General features: G+C 36.4%; 1 protein-coding gene and 1 pseudogene across 6 annotated transcripts in view; one reads left to right on the top strand and one right to left on the bottom strand.

Annotated features, from left to right (window-relative positions):
* The window catches only part of TMEM87A (transmembrane protein 87A), a 41,323-nt gene extending 21,225 nt beyond the window's left edge, over nt 1-20,098 (top strand). For 2 of the 6 annotated variants that reach the window (XM_073211685.1, XM_073211688.1), the window contains exons 11-20: nt 2,883-2,976; nt 3,733-3,808; nt 6,163-6,267; nt 7,180-7,238; nt 8,061-8,164; nt 13,460-13,533; nt 13,961-14,022; nt 15,710-15,765; nt 16,653-16,683; nt 18,993-20,098. In XM_073211685.1, the coding sequence (XP_073067786.1) occupies nt 2,883-2,976; nt 3,733-3,808; nt 6,163-6,267; nt 7,180-7,238; nt 8,061-8,164; nt 13,460-13,533; nt 13,961-14,022; nt 15,710-15,765; nt 16,653-16,683; nt 18,993-19,034 (703 nt within the window). In that variant the 3' untranslated portion in view covers nt 19,035-20,098. Of the gene's footprint in view, nt 1-2,882; nt 2,977-3,122; nt 3,809-4,363; nt 4,437-6,162; nt 6,268-7,179; nt 7,239-8,060; nt 8,165-13,459; nt 13,534-13,960; nt 14,023-15,709; nt 15,766-16,652; nt 16,684-18,992 lie in introns of those variants that run through there. The other 4 variants (XM_073211686.1, XM_073211689.1, XR_012120667.1 and 1 more) reach the window with 3 other exon arrangements.
* Nucleotides 14,107-14,189, bottom strand: LOC140843322 (U4 spliceosomal RNA; annotated as a pseudogene).
* Nucleotides 20,099-21,703: the final 1,605 nt, after the last annotated feature.

Here is a 21,703-nt window from a genome sequence, read left to right as displayed (position 1 = left end):
TAAAAGTTCATAAATAGTACAGGTATCTGAAATCTTGTAGATTTGTTAAATTGGAAAAATGTCAAATATTTCATTTTACTTTTTAGAACTCAAGAGGCATTTGCAGGAAAATCTAGAACATGCCCTGATACATCACACTTGTAGAGTAAACTTACAGTGACTTTACTGTTCCAAAATATTTTTGCAAAAAAGATTTTTTATGGGAAGACCATTCTTGCTATAACAGTCTGAAAATACTTTTATTTGAAAATATTTCAGAGAGTGCCTTCTATGTACTAGACATTGTTCTAGGTCCTAGGGATGTAGCAAGTAAAACTCTTGGAGTTTACTTTTGTGGAGGTAGGAGCCCAGACAGAAATAAATAAAATATCTAATATCCCAGTGAAGTGCTATGGAGCAGATAAAGCAAGGAAAGGGTATAGAAAGTGCTAAGCAGGAAGTGGAGGTTTTGCAATTTTAAGTAGAGTAGGTAAGAAAGGCTTTGGTTAGTGACATTTAAACAAAGATCTCAAGGTGACAGAACTGTATTTATATTTAGAGGAAGAGATGCTAAGATGTGGTCAAATTTAGTATATATTTTGAAGGTAGAGCCAATGGAATTTGCTGATGGACCAAATGTGTGATGTGAAAGAAGAGGAGTCAAGTATTGTGCCAGCTATTTTTGTTTGTTTGTTTGTTTGTTTGTTTAAAAGAGAGCAAGGCAGAGGCTTTTATTTAGAGAGAAAACAAGAGGACAGAGCTCTTGGCTCACACCAGGAGGAGACAAGAGAGCCTCTGTGCCAACTGTTTTGATCTGAGCAAGTGGAAGAATGGAATTGAGTTTTACTGAGTTCAGGAAGATCCCAGGTGGAGTAAAGTTGGAGTGGAGGCAAGATAAGGAGTTCAGTTACATATCCAAATGGGGAAAGTAAAGGAGAGAGATTAGGGTGGAGATATAAATTTGGGAGTCATCACCCTAAAGACTTTACGAAAAAACTACTAGAATTAATAAATGAATTCAGTAAAGTCATAAGGTACAAGATCAATATACAGAAATTTGCTGCATTTATATATACAAATGATTAACTAATTAAGAAATCAATCCCATTTATAATTGTATGAAATAGAATAATATACCTAGGAATAAACTTAACCAAGGAGATGAAAGATCTCTACTCTGAAAACTGTAAGACATTGATGAAAGAAATTGAAGACACAAGTAAATGGTAAGCTATTCCATGCTCACGGGTAGGAAGAATTAATATTGTTAAAATAGCCATCCTGCCCAAAGCAACTTACAGGTTCATTGTAATCCCTATTGAGATATCAGTGGCATTTTTTACTGAACCAGAGCAAATAATCCTAAGGTTTGAATGGAATCACAATAAACCCTGAATAGCCAAGCAGTCTTGAGAAACAGCAAAGCTGGGGGTGTCAGGCTCCCTGACTTCATGCTATACTGCAAAGCTGTGTTAATCAAAACAGTACGGTACTGGCTGTACACTAAGATTTGTGCATTGTGTGTACCTCAAAAAAATATTGGGGGCCATCAGGATGTAGATGTTATTTAAAACAATGAGACAGGATGTGATTACTAAGGAAATGAGAGTATATAGAGAAGAGGTCAAAGACTAAGTAAGCCCTTGAACATTTTCTGTTATTAAGAATTCAGTGAGATGAAGTAGAATTAGACCAGAGGAAGTTGAGGAGTGACTAGTATGGTGGGAGGCAAACCTTAAGGAGGGAGTGATTAATTATGTCATTAAGAGAAATGAGGATTGAGAGTTGACATTGGTTTTAACTGCATGGAAGTGACCTTAAGAAGAATAGTTTCGGTGAAATGGTAGGACAAAAGCTTGATTGGAATGTGTTCAAGAGAGAATAGGAAGAGAGGAATTGGAACTAGCCAGGTGTATGTAGGCAGTTATTTCAGGAACTTCGTTTCAAGTGGTATTAAAGAAATGGGGGGGGACTTTCTTTTAATTTTTAAAATTTATTCATTCATTTAAAGGGGTTTTGCTTTAAATGGGATTAGGGGAATAGGGCATTCTCATTTTTAAAATGTATTCACTTAAATATTGGGGTGCCTCTTATATATGCCAGAAAGTATTCTAGGCTTCTAAGATATACCAGTGGGGAGAAAAATTCCTGCCCATACAGAGCTTTTCTAGGGTATAACAAAAAATATAAGAACAAATATTGCTAAAGCTTAGGTAAACATGACTTATAATGCACTAAAGAATCAGCTTGGAATCTTGTTAAAATGTAGATTCTGAGTAGCATTTTGAATATAAAGGATCTAAGACTATTACTCCTTCAAACAGAAGCTGCTCAAAGTAATTCATATTTTGTTGGATTTTGAGCTTATAAATGTACTATTTACCTAATGAGCTACGATAGTATATTTGATTATATTGTTAAAATTCTTAAGTTTGATAATGGTATTCTGGTTATATTTTTTAAAAGTCTTATCTGTTAAAAACATATACTTGAAATATCTGCAGATAAAAGATATGTTATCTAAGATTTGCTTTAAGATGATAAGGGAGGTTGGGAATGGATAAGGGTGTGCAAGGGGCAGGGCTGGCCATAAGTTGATGATTATAGGGACTAGATGAGGGGTGTTACAGCTGTTCGTTACACTACTGAAAGTGTTTCAAAATTCTCTATAATAAAAAAGTTTTCTTTTTTTAATGCAGTGCAGCCAGATCTAAAGTTCTCTTGTTCACTATTTTGTTTTAAGACTATATGTTCTTCTGAGTTTTTTTCTCTGACGTGTATCAGGCATGTCTGGCTTATCTCTGTTAAGTTGTTGGCCTATATTAACCTGGAGTTCCTGTTACTTAGCTTGTCTCAGAGTTTGCTGCATTTGTACTCAGACTGTCTCTCTGCTTCCTCTTTAGGCCTCGTCTTGGAGTCACTCTTCACAAGGTTGTGGTGGCAGGAGCCCTCTATCTTTTGTTCTCTGGCATGGAGGGGGTCCTCAGAGTTACTGGGGTCAGTACTGCTTAATCGAGTTTTTTTGTGGTCAGTCCAAGTATATTGCTCTTGTCTTGAGAGGGTGAATTGGAAATATCTGTGGGCTTCTTTAAGTCACCTTTGGGCTCTGATTTATAATTCAGTTTTTCTTTCTAATCTGTTAGAGCTTTATAAATTTAATGTGTGACTGGGAGTGAATGCTTTCCCACCTGTCCCCAGATTGCTACTTACTGAATTCCGCCTCCCAGACAGTGGGCTCTCCTTATGTAAGTGGCAAACACTGTTGTCATGCAATTGCTGTTTAGTCTATATTTTTTGTTTTTAAAATGACAGTGCTCTTTGCTTAATCAGCACTTGGATTTCAAAGACTTTTCTTAAGTTGCAACTAACTAAATTTTGCATCATTCTCAAGAATTAAACAGTTATGTTCTTTGCCAAGGAAGGAAACCAAAGCACTGAGATAGAAGTGGTAAATTTGTGTTGGACCTGGATTAATGTCAAGAAGAAGTGAGTCACCCTAGGTCATTCTACTTATTTTCTTATTTATTTAAAAATCATTCCCTGCAGTAGCCTGTTAAATTCAGGGTGGTAGGTGGTACAAACTTGGCCCTGAAGAAAACTGCAGTAAGTTTTGCAATAAACTGCCCTTTAAGTAAAACACTTACAGACTCAAATTTGTTTTTCAAATCACACTATCCTCTGTATGTAATTTCCTTAGACTTTTAGCAACTTTAACCCTCTGTCAATTTCGTTTTCTTTCTTCTTCTGCTATAGTATTTTTCTTATCCTTTGGCTCTGATAGTAAACCTGGCCCTCTCAGCTATTGATGCCTGTATTATTTTATGGATATCCTTTCAATAATGTCCCAGTGATTGGGTTGTATAAATAGCATCTTTTGTATATAAACTTGTGAAAAGAAGCAGCATAGTTTTTGGGACAGATACTTGCCTATATTTTATTTTGGGGTGACTCTTGTTTGTAAAATTGTATTATGTTATAATCTGGACATTAATTCTTAATGTATTAGTGATGCAGTAATTTAAAATTTGAGTAGGGTCTTTATAGACTTCTTACTAAAGTCTGACTTAGCACCCGTAAGTTTTGGGTGTGGTCAGTGCTTTAACGTGGCTCTTAGCATGCTGGGAACTCTATGGAGATTGCCTCATAATTAGTTAGCAGCATGTTCATGGTATTGAGATTAAAACGCCTACAGTTCTATCTTCTACATGATGGTGTGTCAGAGGGAAGAATAATAGAGGTGCCAAGTGTTACTCCTTTTTATTTTCTTTCAGTTCAAATACAAAATCATTCCAGATGATTGTGTAAATGCAGAATTGTGTGCTGGTTTCTTCTCTGTGCCTCTCTAGACATCTCTTTTTCACTACCTCTTTTTCTTTGTCTGCAGGCCCAGACTGATCTTGCTTCCTTGGCCTTTATCCCCTTGGCTTTCCTAGACACTGCCCTGTGCTGGTGGATATCCTTCTCAGTGGCTTGTCTGATGGTGGTCCATTTTCTGCCCTCAGCGCTGGGTTTCCATTGATCTTTCTGCAAAGGGTGTTTATCAGATTTAGTGATTACTCCCTAGTTTGGGGAATAGGGTGTTTTCAGTCTAACAACCTTTGGGCTCAGGTAAGCCATTTGTTTGTTTGTTTTTAATTTTTAAAATTGCATCAGAGGTTGGTGACTGTGGACTGAGCACAGATAAAGCTTCTGGCTTTTCTTTTTTTAAATGAACATTTCACTTTGATTTTGAACTTACTTGTGCACCCCGCTTAATGTTAGAGTCACTGACTGCCCTGGTCCTGCTGTTTCTTTCAGCCTCTAACAGTTAATTAATGCTTTGGAAAATGTGAAAAGATTTTGATCCTTAAAATGTAGTTTCTCCAACTATGTGAAGTTGTTTGACTCTTAAAATTCTCTGTAGATTTTAACCCTTCAGGGAAAGTATTTTATATCCTCATTCAAAAGCTGAGTTAGTATTATCTGAAATCTGAAATAAATACTGATTGGTTTATAGGCAAAGTCAGTCAGCAGATAACAAGTTTCTATTTGAATAATCATTTTTTCATGCTTTTAAAATAAAACATTTGTTTATTAGGGACTTGGCCAGTTGAGTAAAGATTTCAAGTATTGGAACTTTTTTATCTTTGGGGGATTTTATTTTTATTCGTTTTGGTTTTTATGTATCTGGTCCTACATACAGTCATGCAGTATTAATGTCTTGATAGACTGTGACTGTTACAAAAAACTGAATATAAACAAAATTGTAGTTTTGTGAATTTGAGGGGATTGCCATCTATCCAAAATGTTTGAAATTGAAGTGTCTGAGTCCAAATGGCAAAACTTTTCTAGATCAGTATCTTTCAAGTGTGCTTCCTGAACCTCTACCAGCGTTTAGTGGGGCGGAGAGAGGGAGGTGGGACCATATCATGCAGTAAGATAACCCAGTGATCAGGTAGCAGTGAAGGCTCTGTTGAAGGGCAGAAGCAAGCACCAGTTCACTTATTTTTATATCTGTTCCTCATTTTAAAAGTTGGACATTAGATACCATCCTTAGTAGTCTTCAGTCATCTTCCTGAGGCAACTTCTACTTGAAAACAATGTTCTGAAAATGGAGAGTCATTGCTTTTTCAGCCTAGGGTTCTCAGCTAGTTGTAACGGTACAGTGCTTTTAGTTTAAGATAGCTCAGGCAGCTTATATAGCAGGTTCCTTAACATGAACGAAGGGACTGAGTTTGGAACTCTGGGAGGTTGTAGGCATGAGTGTATTTATGACTAGACCTGATTAGCTAGGACAGTGAGAACAGAGCCTCTTACCTTAAGGGAAGAGAGATGATACTGACTCTGGGTCCTTTGCCTGTTACTTTTTTTTTTTCATTTTCTTCCATATGTCTTTAATTTTGTTCTTCTTTGTTTCTCTAGAAAGCTTCTTCCTGTTTTTATTTCTGTTTTTTTATTTTTTCTTTTCTTATTTTTTGCATTCCTATTTTATCCTGGTTCTTTCTTTTCCAATCTCTTGAAAATGAAGACTTTCATATTAATGGTGAGGCTTGCAGTGTTCGTGAGGTTGAGAATGAGAGCTGGAAGGCTCTGGGGTCTGTAGCTCTATCATTGTGGCCACAGATCCTCAAAGGAACTTGATTAATTTATTAGCCTATTGTTTTTATTTCTGAATGTTGATTTCCTTGACCTGCAAACACATATTTATTAGCCTGACTCAAACAATGAAGCTATTAAAACTTCGGAGGAACATTGTAAAACTCTCTTTGTATCGACATTTCACCAACACACTTATCTTGGCAGTAGCAGGTAAGTTGGGGACTTTCTGCATGCTGTTTAAATTTGATCCTTTTTGAAGAGAGATTCTTAACCTGAGAGTCCATTGGTGGGCTCACTAATACCACACAGAAAGTTTTGTGCATTCTCCCTGGGGAAGGGGTCTTTAACTTTTGCCATATTCTCAAATGGATGTGTAGTTCAAGTAAGACTGAGGTCCATTTATTTTAATAGCTGAATATTGGCTGCAGATAATTTCAACTCTTAGTATATTCCTTTCCTGTCTCCATTCTGTTCCTGAGGCATTCTTTTTCTTGGGGCAAATTAGCTTGAGTGCCATATAGCATTTAGAGTCCTTGTAGAGAAGGTATTAATACTTGCTTACTTGGTTTTATTAAATACCTATAGAATTTTAAATCAGGTTGTGTTGCTATCATCCTGCTTTTACATATTTCACTAAGCATGCTTGAAATATAGACAATAGATAAACCATAACCAAAGTAGGCTAATTTGCCTGCCTTTCGGGCCTTGTACTAGGTCTAAGGAGGTATGGTTTAAGATTGGAACCAACATTTCTTTTTGTCTTTTATCGTCCTTTTCCCCACTGACCAGCCAAAGAAAAACCAGCATTACTGTATTAAAGATAAAGGGGGAAAATTATATTATTGCTAATGCTGTAAAAAGCCCTATTTCCAGTATTTTCTTTTCCAATTCTGAGGGTTACTGAAGTAGCCAGGTGGTAAATAAAACTATTCTTTAAATACAGAAAGGGTTGACTGAAGTGCATTATAGCTAAGTAAACTTGTTAAAATAACTTAGAGAAAATGATTGTAATGTGTTGGGAGTTAAGGATGTGTGGGCTTCCACTTAACCAGAATCAGAGAACTGGTAATTGAGAATATAAACCAATGTCCATACCCTGACCAGGTTTTTCATTTCTGTTAGCATCTATTGTGTTCATCATCTGGACAACCATGAAGTTCAGGATAGTGACTTGTCAGTCGGTGAGTTATAAACACATGCATTTATGAATAGTGTCCTTGTTTCGCACAATGATGTTGATGACAGTAACGTTTGCACATTTTAAGAAGTTAGGGTTAGAGTGCTTCTGTACTCCTAAGTACTCTGTTCTTATCATGGTGCTTGGTGTGGGAGGTATCTTTGTTTTGGGCAGTGGGGGTTTGGGGGGTTGCGATGGTGGAGGGAGTCTTAGTATATATATCCCAATAGTGGGAGATAATTTTGTAAGTGATGAGCCACACTGTCAAAACAACCCAATCTTGGCCTTAACTAAAAAGTCTCAGAACGAGAAATCCAGAGCCCTAAACTTTATATGACTAATGCTAATGCTAATCTGAGCAGCAGCCATGTCCTTAAGATCTGAGCACAAAGACTGGCCAATAACAGTTCTTTGGAGGCGACTGACGCTCTATTTTGGTAAAAATAAACAAATGAAAATTATAAAGAGTCACAAGTTAATGTTACTTTCTCTTACATTGTATAAAAACCCTTCCCTAAAGATTCTCAGAGATATAATGAAGCATTGACAAGTGCTTCCTTCATAATGAAGCATTGACAAGTGCTTCCTTCAGTTGACAAGGAGCTCCACTCAGCCTCTTTTCTTTAGCAATAGTAGCTACCATGAGAGAGGAAACTGTTCGTTCACTTGGTATCCCCAGCACTTAGCACAGTGCCTAGCACACAGTAGGCGCTTAGTAACTATAAGTAGTATGAATAAAAAAGTGATTCTAGTTCAATGCTAAGGGACTTTGTGAAATAAGGGTTAAAATAATGTATATAAATATACTTTTTCCCCCTTTTGGTAGGATTGGCGGGAGCTGTGGGTTGACGATGCCATCTGGCGCTTGCTGTTCTCCATGATCCTCTTTGTCATCATGGTGCTCTGGCGACCATCTGCAAATAACCAGAGGTTCTTGGACACTTCTTATTTACATTGCTAACCATTGAATGGGCATGTCATCCCTCAAGTGGTTCAGTGAGTGACAGTGTCAGGGCCAGGCCATGGAGTGGAAGCTACACTTCCTGGGTCTCAGCCCTGTCTCAGCTCTGTTTTTGCAGCATGCTTTTTGGTGTGGTGCTGCTTTTCACTTTCTGGGCCTCCATTTCCTCTTCATACAGTGAGGGGGAACTGAACCAGTTGATCTGAGGTTCCTTTCAGTTCTGACATTTTCTGATAACAAAGTATTTGTATGGGTAAATAAAGAAGGTAGATAGAGGGTGACACTTGGGATGAGAGTCTCATCATCTATCTGGTGTCCAGAAGGAAAGAGAAATATCTGTACACAGAAGCCCAGTTCACTTTGTAACAGTAGAGAGGGTGAAATAAAAATTTGTGTGAATGACTTTGGAATTAAAAATTTACATGTGAATTTGCTTTGTCCAACTATAGGCAAACCTCAGTTATTTAGGAATTAGCTCTTTATTTTGTGAATATCCATGCTTTTGTTTCTATCCCCTTCCCTTTTGAATTTAGACAGTTAAGAGCTGATATTACCGAACCACATGACCCAAGAAGGAAAAGGATCAGATGGTATAACTGAACACTTAATTTTATAATAAGACATATGAATAAAAGATTTGGAAAGAAAAGAAATAGCATCCTTTTACCCATGAAAATAACCTTGTCTTTTTATACTGAACACTTAATATTTGTATTCCTTGGGAAAGAAAAGTTTAAAAAAGAAAATAGAGAAAAAAGTGTGAGAGAAAGTAAAATAAAGGTGATGTGAAATCATACTGTTCAGAAAGAACCTAGACATTCTGGTGACCCTCCTTTACCTGAATCTGTTGATCTCCTTACTCACTAGCTATGTCTACATATAAAATTTTTCCCCTTCTTCAGTCTTAATTTTTTTTTGCTTTATCTCTGCTCTTCCTTTCTCCCTCTTCTCTTTGAAAGAAAACATTTTGCACACTCCTGTAATTGTTATTTGTGGTTATGCAGAGTTAGCCAGGCTGCAGAATCTAAAGGAGTAGTCCCCATAAGACTGTCTTCACTTCTGACACTCAGTTGCAAGTTCACGGGCTCCCAAGACTGCAAGCTCGATAATCCACTAGAAGGACTGAGTGACTCACTAAATGCTGTTACGCTGTGGCCTTGGTTTATCAATAGATAAAGGATATAGAGGAAAGAGACTTCTTGGGAGAGTGTAGGAGGGCTCCAGATGCGGAACTTCCAGTTGTCTGCTCCACATGGAGTTATGGATCATGTTACCTCCATGGCTCTCCAGTGTGTGATGGTGTGCACAGAGTACTGCCAACCAGGGACACTCACCCAAGCCTTTGGTGTCTAGACACTTCATTGGGGCTTCATCACATACTGCCCATGTGGCAGACCTTCAGGCTCCAGCCCCTCTTGGAAGTCGGGTTAATAAAACCTTTAGTGCCGGAGTCCACCTCCAGCCGAGGTGTGGGTCACGAAGGAAAGGACAGCGTCAGCAAGTGAGGAGATGAGTGAGGAGATGAAACACCCGATTAAGGTTGTAACATCTCCCCATCATCAAGCGGCAGGGTCTTTATTTTTATATCTTTTTAAGGTTTACCTAATGTTACACATTTTCTTTGATCATGGGTGGTACAATGTTTTTTCATTTCAGTTTTTGTATAATTCTGGCTCATTACTTTCCCTTAACCTTTTTGGCCAGAGATGTAGGTTACATGCTAGGTGCTAGATAGGAAATGGTGTAAGACAGCATGTGGGCTAAGCATGTGGGCTATGATTTTTATTTATAAGCATGTAAGATTATATAGAGTTTAAGATATGTGTCTAAGGCTATATAAAGTTTTAAGCAGGTTATATAAAATGCAAGCTATATGTCTTTTGGTTATTAAGTGTAACTATATTATTAATTAAATCCTATTCTACACATGTGGGTTGAGGCTTACATCTAAAATCTATGGATGGTACTCCTATACTCATAAGTTTTAACATCCTTCAATATTCCTACAAATACAATAGGAACACCTTATTCTTTCATAATATTCATTCCACAATTTCAGATGTTTACACCTTTCCTCCTGTCTCTACAGGCTCTGGGGCCTTGCAGTCCTCTTTATCCTTTATATAATAACACTAAATCTGCTCTTACTACCTTACCATTAATATAATAATATTTTGTCATAAATTTATTATAAACTTCTGTATATGGGATAATTATAAATATAAATCTTTCTATTTTACTCATAACTTCTTTCTTCAAGGGGGATACTCTTCTAATATCATAAGCAACATAAAGGGGGCTGTGGGCAGTGGGGACTATTAATCTCTTTTTATTACTTTGCTGTTTCATATAGTTCTTTGGGAGAATGGGTTTTTCCATGGCCCAGGTTCCCATAACTTCTTCTCTGCCAATATTCTGAAGAAATTCTGGTCAGTCATGTTTTAATTGTTACAAAAGAGAGGACAAACTGCATCTAATTTTAAGAGAGGCCTTGTTTAAGAGAGGGTTGTTCTGCCTCACGTATTTGTGGCAGTATGCCTGGAACAGTTGGTCCCATAATACTGCTTTCGTTTCCGGAATTGCTTTGATCGATATTTTGGGTTATGTTATTTACTAAAGATTAATAAATCTTAAATACATAAGATTTCCCATATATGAGCCCAATCACCAACATCATAACTGCAAAAGTAAGTGCGGGAATTAGCAGGGGCCAGCTATGAGGTTTCCTGTTTTCAGGATTTCTCCTCATGCCTGGACCTTGTCAAACAGCATGAGCAGCATGGCCCGCGCCACTTTAGTCTAGTTTTTCCTGGATGCTGGATGATAACGTTGTGCCCTAAAGTCCCCATTACAACATTATACAGACTGTCTAGTGTCCAGAGCTCCTGGGAGTGGCCAAAGCCACTTCCATCAGGCAGGATAATCCCAGGATGTAGAAATCATCTCCAAGTAGTCTAGGGTGTAAAGGCCAGACTTCTTTTTAGATAAGGTTAATTTTTCACTACATACTGGCACATAGCATCTGCTCAAAGTAGTTGAATGAGTAGGCTTGGGATTGCTGGGTTAAAGGGTATATGTATTTGTAATTTTTAAAGTATCAGATTGCATTCCAAAAAAAATCAGAAGCATGTTTACCAGCAGTGGTATGAGAGGAGCTCTTTCCTTTTCCTTGCTTCTATACTCCCCTCATTTTATTTAATTTTGCTGATCGACTGGATGACAATATTCAGTGGTAACTCTTATTTGCATTTAAGGCTGAGTTACTTTTTATCTCTTCTATATGTTTGCTGGTCATTTAGTTGGTCTCCTGTTGATCAGCTTTTTATATCTTTGGCTTATTTTTTTATTGGCTTACTGATCATTTTTGTATTGAGGTGTAGGAATTCCTTATATATTTTAGATGCCAATATTTCGTTTGTTCTAAGCTTTCCAGATACTTTCTCCTAGTTGATTATATTTTAACTTTTTTATGGTGTTTTTGGTCATAGAAAAACTTGAAAATATAGTCAAATTTGTTGTTTTTTTCCTTCATGGACAGTATATTTTGTCTTGTTTAAGAAACCTATTCAGTTTAGTGAAGTCATAAAGTTATTTGTGTTTTAAAAATTCATAATTGGGTTTTTTTTATTTATCAAGAGTTACCTATAGGTTCTCTATTCTCTGATCTGCATTAGAAGTACACTGTCTTCATTATCTTAGCTTCCTGATAAATTGTATCTGGAGAGCCTAAACCACCCTCCCCCTTAATCTTTTAAAAAAATAATCCTTTGCTAGTGGGTCTTTGCTCTTCAATAAAAAAAGCAGCTTGTTTATTTAATCCTAGGAAAAGCTTACTAGATTTTGGAATTAATAGATTAATTAGGGAAACTTTATATCTTTTTGATAATCCTATCCTTAAATATAGTATCCTCCCCTATTTCTGTAGTCCTTTCAGTGCTTCCAGTTATATTTTGTAACTTTAAACATTTTTTTTTTAATGTGGCTGTTATGATTGTAACCTTTTAAAATAATACATGTGGCTTTTCCAAATATATAGGAATGTCGTTCATTTTTATATACTTATCATATATATCAACTCTTTATATTATCTTGTTCTGATTATTCCTAGGTTTTCTTCTAGGTTGTTACCTAAAGTAATGTTACTGTTATTCCTTCCCTTCCAAATAATCATGCTCCTAATTTCTGATTTTTGGGTTGGCTAGGAAGGACATCCTATATAATAATGCAACCAGGCAATAAGAATGGACCTCATTCTGACTTTAAAATAAAATTTTCAAGTATCATCATTAACTTTGACATCTACTATTAATTTTTGTTACCTTTTAATGGGTTATGAGTGTTCTTTATTATTCCTAGCTTATAAAGACTTTCTTTTTTTTTTAAAGGCATCATTGATATACACTCTCATAAAGGTTTCACAAGAAAAACAATGTGGTTATTACATTCACCCTTATTATCAAGTTCCCCCCCATACCCCATCACAGTCACTGTCCATCAGTGTAGTAAGATGCCACCGAGTCCCTATTTGTCTTCTATGAGCTATACTGAAAGACTTTCTTTTAATCATGTAGGAGAGATTTAAAAACAAGCTAGAATGAAATAGGTAACAGTACATGCAAAGGGAGTTCAAAGAGAATGCGCTGTAGAATTACCTGTCTGGCAGCTGCTCTGCTGAGTCTCTTGGAAACTATTAAGGAAAGACATATGAGATGTACCAGATCAGGCTTCATCTCGGCTCCCCACTGGGAAACTGAGATTTTAAATTATCTGGAACACACAAGAGCAGGACTTCCATGTGTTAACTACAAATTGAAGCCTGAGGTTTTAAAGTACACAAGGGTTTACTTACCTCTCATGCCATAACATAGGCTTGTAAATGAACGTTTATTCAATGTTTAGTATGTGTCAAGTATTCTAAATACTTTTTGAAATGAGTTACTTTGTTTTTACAGTACACCTCTATGAGTAATGTTCTGTTATCCCCATTTACAGATGAGAAAACTCAGGCACAGAGCGAGTACGTAACTTGTCTAAAGCCACGGGTACTATTTGGCTGAGTCTGCACTCATAGATAAGATACTGTCCTGCTTCTCTTGCTCAGTCGAGAGCTTTCCAAAAGGGGAAAGTTACTTTATAATTCATTAAATTGATTTTATGAATGACTGTAATTGCAGTTTCAATAATTAGTCCTATAAAATCCAGATAGTGGAACAGTTTTTATAGTGTGCTAATTTTTTTCCTTCCATTCACTTTTGTTCTGTCAGGTTTGCCTTTTCACCATTGTCTGAGGAAGAGGAAGAAGATGAACAAAAGGAGCCTATGCTGAAAGAAAGCTTTGGTAGTGATAAAATTCACATTTATGTGCTTTAAGTATTCTATTCTGACTTAGAAATCAGGTAAAGCAAGTGTAACATTTCACGTATCAAAATCAAGATACTTACGAGTACATTCTTACTATTTTTATAACTGTGTTATTCCTCAATTTGGTATGTGGTGAAGTTAGAGGAAAGCAAAAATGAGGGTACAAATTTTCAAGTGAAGCCATGGTAAATTCAATACGTAATTGCACATTAAATGTTCAGTTGCTTACTAGAGATGGGCTGAAAATTTCGCTTTGAACTTCCCAGCACAAGTATAAAGATGGAGAACCATCTGTTACATAATTGAGTTGTCAGTAAGCTTAAAACAAATCTCTGAGTCCATTCTGCAGTCATTGTTGGTCTGCTGACATAGATAATCAGTCTGCTTTTGTTTTTCTTCTACAGAAGGAATGAAAATGAGAAGTACTAAACAAGAACCAAATGGAAATAGTAAAGTAAACAAAGCTGTAAGTATGACTTCTTTCCTTTCCTGTTTGCCCTGTCTTCTTGGAACTTAGCTGTTATGTAGAGGCCTTTATTTTTTTATTTTATTTTATTTTTTTTTCTTTTCAATTAGCAATAATCGCGCCTCGGATAAACCTCATTGGCTACGATACTGCCACTGCGCAAAGCTAGAGGCCTTTATTTTTTTAACCTATGCCGTAATTAACTTGTTTTATGAGTCTCCTAATATGTATTATATTTATATTTTTAAAAAACAGAGCAAGTGCTCTTGTCTAGGACCTAGTAATCTTTTAACTACATGGTTTGCTTACTATTATGTCCTGAAAAGGCCCTGGAATAGTTTGATGGTTCTGTTTAATGGTTTTCAATAATGAAGTCATAGCTCCATTAATAACCTAAGGTCTTTTTTGTAGTAAAGATGAAGATTTTTTTCAGTCAGCAGTTCTTTTTTGGTTTAGGAGCTGTACATTTATTCTATATTATAGATTTTAGAATTTAGCCAAGTTTAAGGAACAGCTCTTACATGAAGCCATCTCTAGGTATTAGACCATTGAGAAGAAAGCATTTAAGGATGTAGGACTTCATTTCGTATTTTAGTTATATATATTGTGGGGTGTTTTTTTTTTGTTTTTTTTTTTTAGGAGAGCCAGGGAGAGGCTTTTATTGAGAGAGACAGTGAGAGGACTGACAGAGCTCCTGGCTTACGCCAGGAGGGGACAAGAGAGCTCATAGTTGTGCGTTGTCTAGGGGTTTTATATGCAACTGAGGATTTTTAGGAACGTGATAAAAGGCTTAGGTGTGTGGACTTGTTAAATGGTCCCTGAATATTTAGAATTAACTTAATACAAGGAATTTACTGCTCTGATTTCTCCCTGGAATACCATCATCTTGGTCTGGGAGCATATCAAACACTGCCTGCCCAGCCCCCAAGGTTGCTAAAGAGTAAGTTAAGAATCTTACTTCTTAACTTCCTGGGTGTTAAAATGCAATCTTATCTTTAGGGTGGAATCCTTCCTGCTTTTTACTATGTTTTTTACGGCTGGGCCTGCATACTAAATTAGTTGCCCAGTTTGCAAATCACCTCATCAAGTCTGAAGGAGGAAGAACAGCACATAGGCCTGGGCCTTTTAGCATGCTAAAGTGAATCTTACACATGATTACAAAGATTAGCATAATAAAAACATGGGCTGCTTTCCTTTATCTGAGGAATACTAACTGATCTCACTGAAGAATGACTCTAGAGCTTAATGTTTAACACAGTTTTGGTAGGGGGTTTCCTTGCATGTAATACACTGCTCTGACTATAATTATCCTGCCTTGCTTTTTCCAGAGTCCCTCACCCTACTCTGACTACACCCATGGTCCCTGTCTCATTCCCCCCTCTACAGATAGACACCCTAGCTGCTGCTAGGGGAAGGAGGCAACGACCACTCTGGCTGCTTCATGCTAAAAGGGGGCGCAGTCAAGGGTGCAGTTAGGTCTCTATCACTGCTCAGTTGAGAGGGCCTTGGAAGATACTGTTTTTTAAGTTAACATGGTTTTTCTGTTAGCAGTCCCATTTGTTACATGAATATATTATTTCAGAATGACAAAAGATTAAATTTAAAGATTTTGAGTTCTCTTTAGATCCTTACTTGAGATATATTATTTGGAGCATTTGAGTAACAACTGGTATTTGTATGTTCCTAGCAAGAAGATGATTTGAAGTGGGTAGAAGAAAATGTCCCTTCTTCTGTGACAGATGTGTAAGTTTTTGAATCATTACCACAAGAATCCTATTTCAAAGTCAGTATTCTTTTTAAGTGAGCTCAAGAGCTGTAAGTCTGGGGAGAGGAAATCCCAGGGCAAAATACCTCTAAAAACCAAAATCAGTCAAAGGGAGAAATAAAGTTTAAAATCCATTTATTGCTCACAAGCTGCAGTTCTGGGCCATCTCTCTTTTCTGCTCCAGCAGAAGCAAAACTGGCCCTCCCCTTACCTCCTGGATACAGATAAGCCCTCCTTGCCCAGGTAATTACCCATTGATGTGGAGATGAACTTCTCTCCACCCCTGAGGAATGATGCAAATGCACTGAAGCCATACTTCTTTCCACCTCTGAACGCCTATTGATATGTATATATATTAAAGCCAGGCAAGATATTCTGGAAATGTTGCAATTTTACCCACAAGAGCATACTAATGAGAATGCTTCTAGTTCACTTTAGAAGTAAAAGATTAAAGAATATTGAAAGATAAGACAATATTGAAAACATTAAAAATGTTAAAATGTAATTAAATATTAAGGATGATATACAAGCAAATTAATGAGGATTATTCATTCGGATGACATTTCTACTTTGAAAAATCTATAGATCTTTCCAAAATAAATGGGATAATACTTTGAAATTCTAGAGTTCCTTTACATGGCTGTAATTTTAATTAAACATAAGGCAAAACATGTTTGTTTTTTCTATACAATTTCAGTATTGATTTGTTTTTTTATTTGCTTTTTCCCCCCTTGAAATGGCCATTAAGAAGATGTAAATCTTAGATAATTACAAAGAAGCTCTAAATTGCAGTCATTACTTGACCTTCCTTTATGAACTATTTATGGCTTGCTGATTGTTCAGTTTGGTGTTTTTCTCTTTGCAGAGCACTTCCAGCCCTTCTGGATTCAGATGAGGTTAGTAGTCAATCAAATGTGCAAAAATTGTGGGTTTCTTGACATAATAGGGAGTCACAAGTCCTTTCTTTGTTCAGGTATATTTTATTTATAAGACTCAGTAATGGACTGGGAAACTATAGTTGGTGTAGTTGGAAATAGATGAGAATAGAAATACTAATATTAGAATTCAAGTATTCAAGAATGGTTTTCTGTACATGTCCCTTTTTTCTTTTCCAAAGTTACTTGGTCAGACCAAGAATGTCTTTGTTTAAACTATGTAACAAATACCATACTCTCCCACTGTCTAGTTCTTTTGTTTCTAAGAAATTCAAATTTAACCCTTACCTTATCTAGGCAAAAATAATAAAGAAGAGCATTGAGAAAGGAATATAGCAGACCCAAACAAAATATAAATTATTTTAAGTTACTTACTATTCAGTGTTACCTGTGCCACTATCTTCTTCAGATAATAAGGATTAAATTTATACCTCTAATGTTTATGTTGATATCTAATCTTTTAATATACCTCCATATGGTTCATCTAGAAGGCTTCACAGTGAATTGCAGTCTCAGTTCATGGGAATTAGTTCTGGATGTGTTCTCAATATTAGGTTATTCTAGAGTCTCTTGATTTCAGAAAACTTTTTGAAAGCATCCACCCAATTCTGACTCACTGTGTTGGATTGGCTGCTAAAATATGGTTCATTTCCTCCTGACCTGCTGTGTGATGCAGCACAGTGTCACATTCCTTAGCTGTTCTGTGCATTAAAATAGAGAACTCTACCATTCAGAATTAAACCTGTGTAGCAGTTTGCTTTCTGTGATGTTTTCTGCAGTTCTCAGATCTCTGTTTTGGGGTCTTCTGCTAATAGTTTGCTTCCAGGGCTTCCCTTTGGCTTCAGCTCTCTAGCCATTCTTACATTTCAGCCAGTCGGGGCTGCATATGTGAAACCCAGTTGTGTCATTCATGAGAATACAGGTTTACTATTAGTACTTTTGGTAGCACTGACTTCACCCATCTGTATCCTGAAAAGCCTATTCAAGAACTGAATAAGAACTTGAGTTTCAAGAGAAACAAATAAAGGACCAGGAATCAAAATGATATCAGACTGTTCAGCAGCAACTTTGGAAACTAGAAGATAAAAAAAGTCTTTGAGTTCTGAAGAGAATTATTTTCACCCTGAAGCTGTATACTTAACTAAACTACCAATATGAGATTAAAGATGTTTTCAGTCACACAAGAAGTGAAATAATTGACACCTAAATATGCTGTCTCAAAGTCTTAGAAAGCATTCTTCATGAAATGAGGGAACTAGAAAGAGAAAGACTTGGGATTTAGGAAATAAAGGATCTAACACAAAAAAGCAAGGATAAATCCCCAGGATAAAGATATAAGAAATGCCCAGTGTGACAGCTGGACAACAGGCTTGGGGAGCAACCAGTCCAGAATGGAGCAGGAGAACAGAGAGCTTCTGGGGTAGGGAAAGGGTATATTTAAGAAAAAAAAGTAGAAAGGATAGATTATTGGATATAATTGAAAAGAGATTTACAATCTCTTGGAGTTTGGGATAAATGTGTGATAGGTACTTAGCAAATGAAGCAGAGGAAAAATGAAAAACTGTTAAGGTAAAAAAAATTGTCTAAGACAGGAAATCTAATGGTAATGCATTTATTTTCTTAAATCACATAAATACTATTTTACAATCAAATGTAATTTTTACATGGTCTTTTTAAAAATTTTAAAATCTACCATCCTAACTGCTCTCAAGTGCAAAATGTTAACTGTATGCACGTTGTTTTATAACAGATCTCTAGAACATTTTCATCAAATGTAATTTCAAAAGTATGTAATATTTCATTATAATAACATACCATAGTTTGTTTATATAGTTGTGTATTTTGGACACTTAATTCTTTCTAGTACATAGTTACAGTTCTGAGTGTTGTAGAAGAAATACTTGGGGTTAAATCTTTTCCCACGTCCTTGACAGTTTTCTTCAGGGGAAGTCCTTGAATTCGAGGAGGTATACATTTTCATTAAAGTTTAATCTTAAGTATTTGCTTAGTCACCTTAATTGACTCTCAGATACACAGTTCCTTTTGATTTTGATGTCCAGAGCCTAGTAATCTTGATTCATTTGCTCTTAGATGGGTCCTGAAAATCTGTGTTTCAAAATCTTCATAAATGGTTAGGAACCATCACTGTAAATACTAAACGAACATAAGTAAGCACTTGTGAAAAATACATGTGTTCGTCATTTTTGGAGAAGATATTTGAAATATAAACCATTTGAAATTACTAAGAAAAAAAAATTTTTTTTCTGTAGGAACGAATGATCACACACTTTGAAAGGTCTAAGATGGAGTAAAGAGTGGGAAGATGTGTAGCTGAAGATAGCTAGTTTCTGGAAGTGATCAGCTTCTGTGTCAGTCTTCTATATTGCTCCATGGGATTAAAGGAGACAATGACATCCTGATCTGTTCCTTGATCTTTGTGCATTGGAGCTGGTGAGAGGTGTCAGAACAAGGAGATCATCTTACTGACAACAAGTTCATAGGACAAGAAAAATCTACAAGTTTCGTATCAACATTGATGCCCCTTTCCCTCCCATACCTTGCCATGGATGTTATCCAACTTAACGTGTGTTGTTCCTGAACCTTCTATAATGTTTAAATTGTTTAATGTGTCAAACTAAAAAGTTTAACATCTTCTAAAGAACTGTGACATCAACACCATAATATGTAATCTCCAGGAGCAACTGCCTGTTCAATTTTTTTTTATTTTTTTATGCCTGTTCAATTTTATTTATTTAGGGAGTTACATAGGTAATGGGGGAAATTGCTAATTATCTTTCCATTTCCTGGTAAGCCATGGTTACATCTTGTCGAGGTAGTTTTGAGGGGGAAAAAAAAGTCCTGAGTTAAGAAGCCATGGTTCTATAAGTGATTAAAAGAACAAAAAAAAAAAAGGAGAGAAATTGTTACAGTATGATTTAGATCATTAAAAAAAAATCAAGTGCAATTTTGTTTACAAATGGTGTATATTAAAGATTTTTCTATTTCAGATGTACTTTAGAGAGAGATACTAGCCTAACTCTTGACATCTGCTATTGTGACACATCCCATTGCTGGCAATGTGGTGCCCTCTCCAGAACTTTTAACTACTGTTTTGTAAGCCTCTGAGGGTGGTATTTCAGAGTCCTAGGCAATGCTTTGTTTCTGCCTCATGCCATTCACTGGGCACCAGATGCAGAGAGGCACTCCCATCATAGTGCTTGTGAGAGAGCACACTGCTAAAGGAACTGTAGTGCTTCAGAAGCAGTAGCTAACAAAGCAAATAGATTCTTCTGGCTTAATTTAAACAGTTTTTCCTACATGAAGTATGGAGGCCCTGGATTGCTGCTCATTCTATTAAAAAGTGACTGTTCTTGTAGCTGGTGTTGGTTTAACGACTGTTTATAAGAGACATCACAAGGTGATGGGATTCATTTGAAACTCTATGTGTTTTTAATGGTTTTGTCCAATTTGCCTTCCCAAGATTTTTGTTGTACATAGAATTTCATGCCACTTTTTAATATAAAAAAATTTTAACAAAATTAGTATATTTTCATTTTTTTCAGACTTTCTAATGACCTTTCTCCCAAACTCTCTTGTGAGAATTTTCCTTCCATGATTTTTATTCTGTATCACTTTGTCTTTTGAAACCAATGACCACATAACCAGTTCACTCATACTATAGTGAAAGTATTTTACATCTATGTAACATTTCTCTATAACTGTTTCCTGTGGTGATTAAAAACATTACCTAAGGAACAATATGAAGACCTGACTATATTCTCAGGTTAGCCCATTAGCAAAAGGCTAATGTTACAGTTGTGTGTATGCTTTTGTTCTTCCCGTACTAAAACTCACCAAGTGAATAATAGTTATAATGCAGCAGGATAGCTGGTCAAATATTGTTTAAGGCTAATTAGATATTGACATGAAACTAGGAAAAAAAACTTCCTATTTTAAACAGGATTATATGGTACAAATTCTTTAGCCTGGAATCTGATCATTCTGCTCTCTTATGGCTTATGTTGCTCTAATGGTATATAGCATATCATTTCCTAGAACAGGTTCAAAAGGAATTTATAGTATTACATTAATTTGTACCTGAAAAGATAAATTGTTTATTTTGTCTTGGGCCGTGGGCCTGGAACTGCTAGGTATTTAAGCCTTCTAGTACAGAAGCCAGTAGTACTAAATTTTCAAGGTGTTCAGTTTCTTTGGTGAAAGTGGGCCTTAACGCAATATTCATTTTAGCAGTTTTTATGTTCCTACTACTGCAAAATATTTCATTTGATTATCAAAAACAGCATTTGGTAAAAATAGAACAATATTCCTAATTGACAGTTTTTGAATTTATTTTATCATAGATAGACTCACCCCTTTTTTTCTTTTATATTTTTGCTTTAAATGTAAAGGTTTAAATGGTGTTTTCTTGGGGAGAAACTGCCGAATGTTGATGTTCTTCCAGCAGTTCTCAAAGTGCACGGACTCACCTTGACACCCCCCACCCCCCAGCATTCCAGTCTTCTGATTGAGTAGTGTGGGAAATGAGGTCTGAGAGTTTGTATTTCTAGCAAGTTTCCAGATGCTGCTGCTGCTGCTGCTGCTGGTCTAGAGACCACAGTGAATATCACTAGTCTAGACAACGTTTAAAAAGGATAACATGCTTGAACTGGTTGGGATTATAATGGGTGAATTAACACTATTTATGGAGTGCTAGGTACGTAACCTGAGGCCTCTGCAGATTAAATTGTTTAAACGTCACATCTGACGTCCTAAATAGCAGACCACTCCAGGTCTAACTGATGGCAAAGCACGATTCACTAGCTCGCCTTGCAACCTAAACAGTTCTGAGATTAAGATCCTTCTCGCTCGTTAACGCCAACGTCTGACTGGTCGTCACCGATGTTCTCCAGGTCCGCGGTGTTGCCGGCCCCTGGAGTCCCGCGGAAGGGGCGGGACTCCGACTGCGGAAGGGGCGGACTTA

Source organism: Manis javanica, chromosome 8 (assembly GCF_040802235.1).
Source record: "Manis javanica isolate MJ-LG chromosome 8, MJ_LKY, whole genome shotgun sequence".
NCBI lineage: Eukaryota > Metazoa > Chordata > Mammalia > Pholidota > Manidae > Manis > Manis javanica.
Note: the sequence above shows the minus strand (reverse complement) of the source record. Positions and strands in the feature narration are given on the sequence as shown.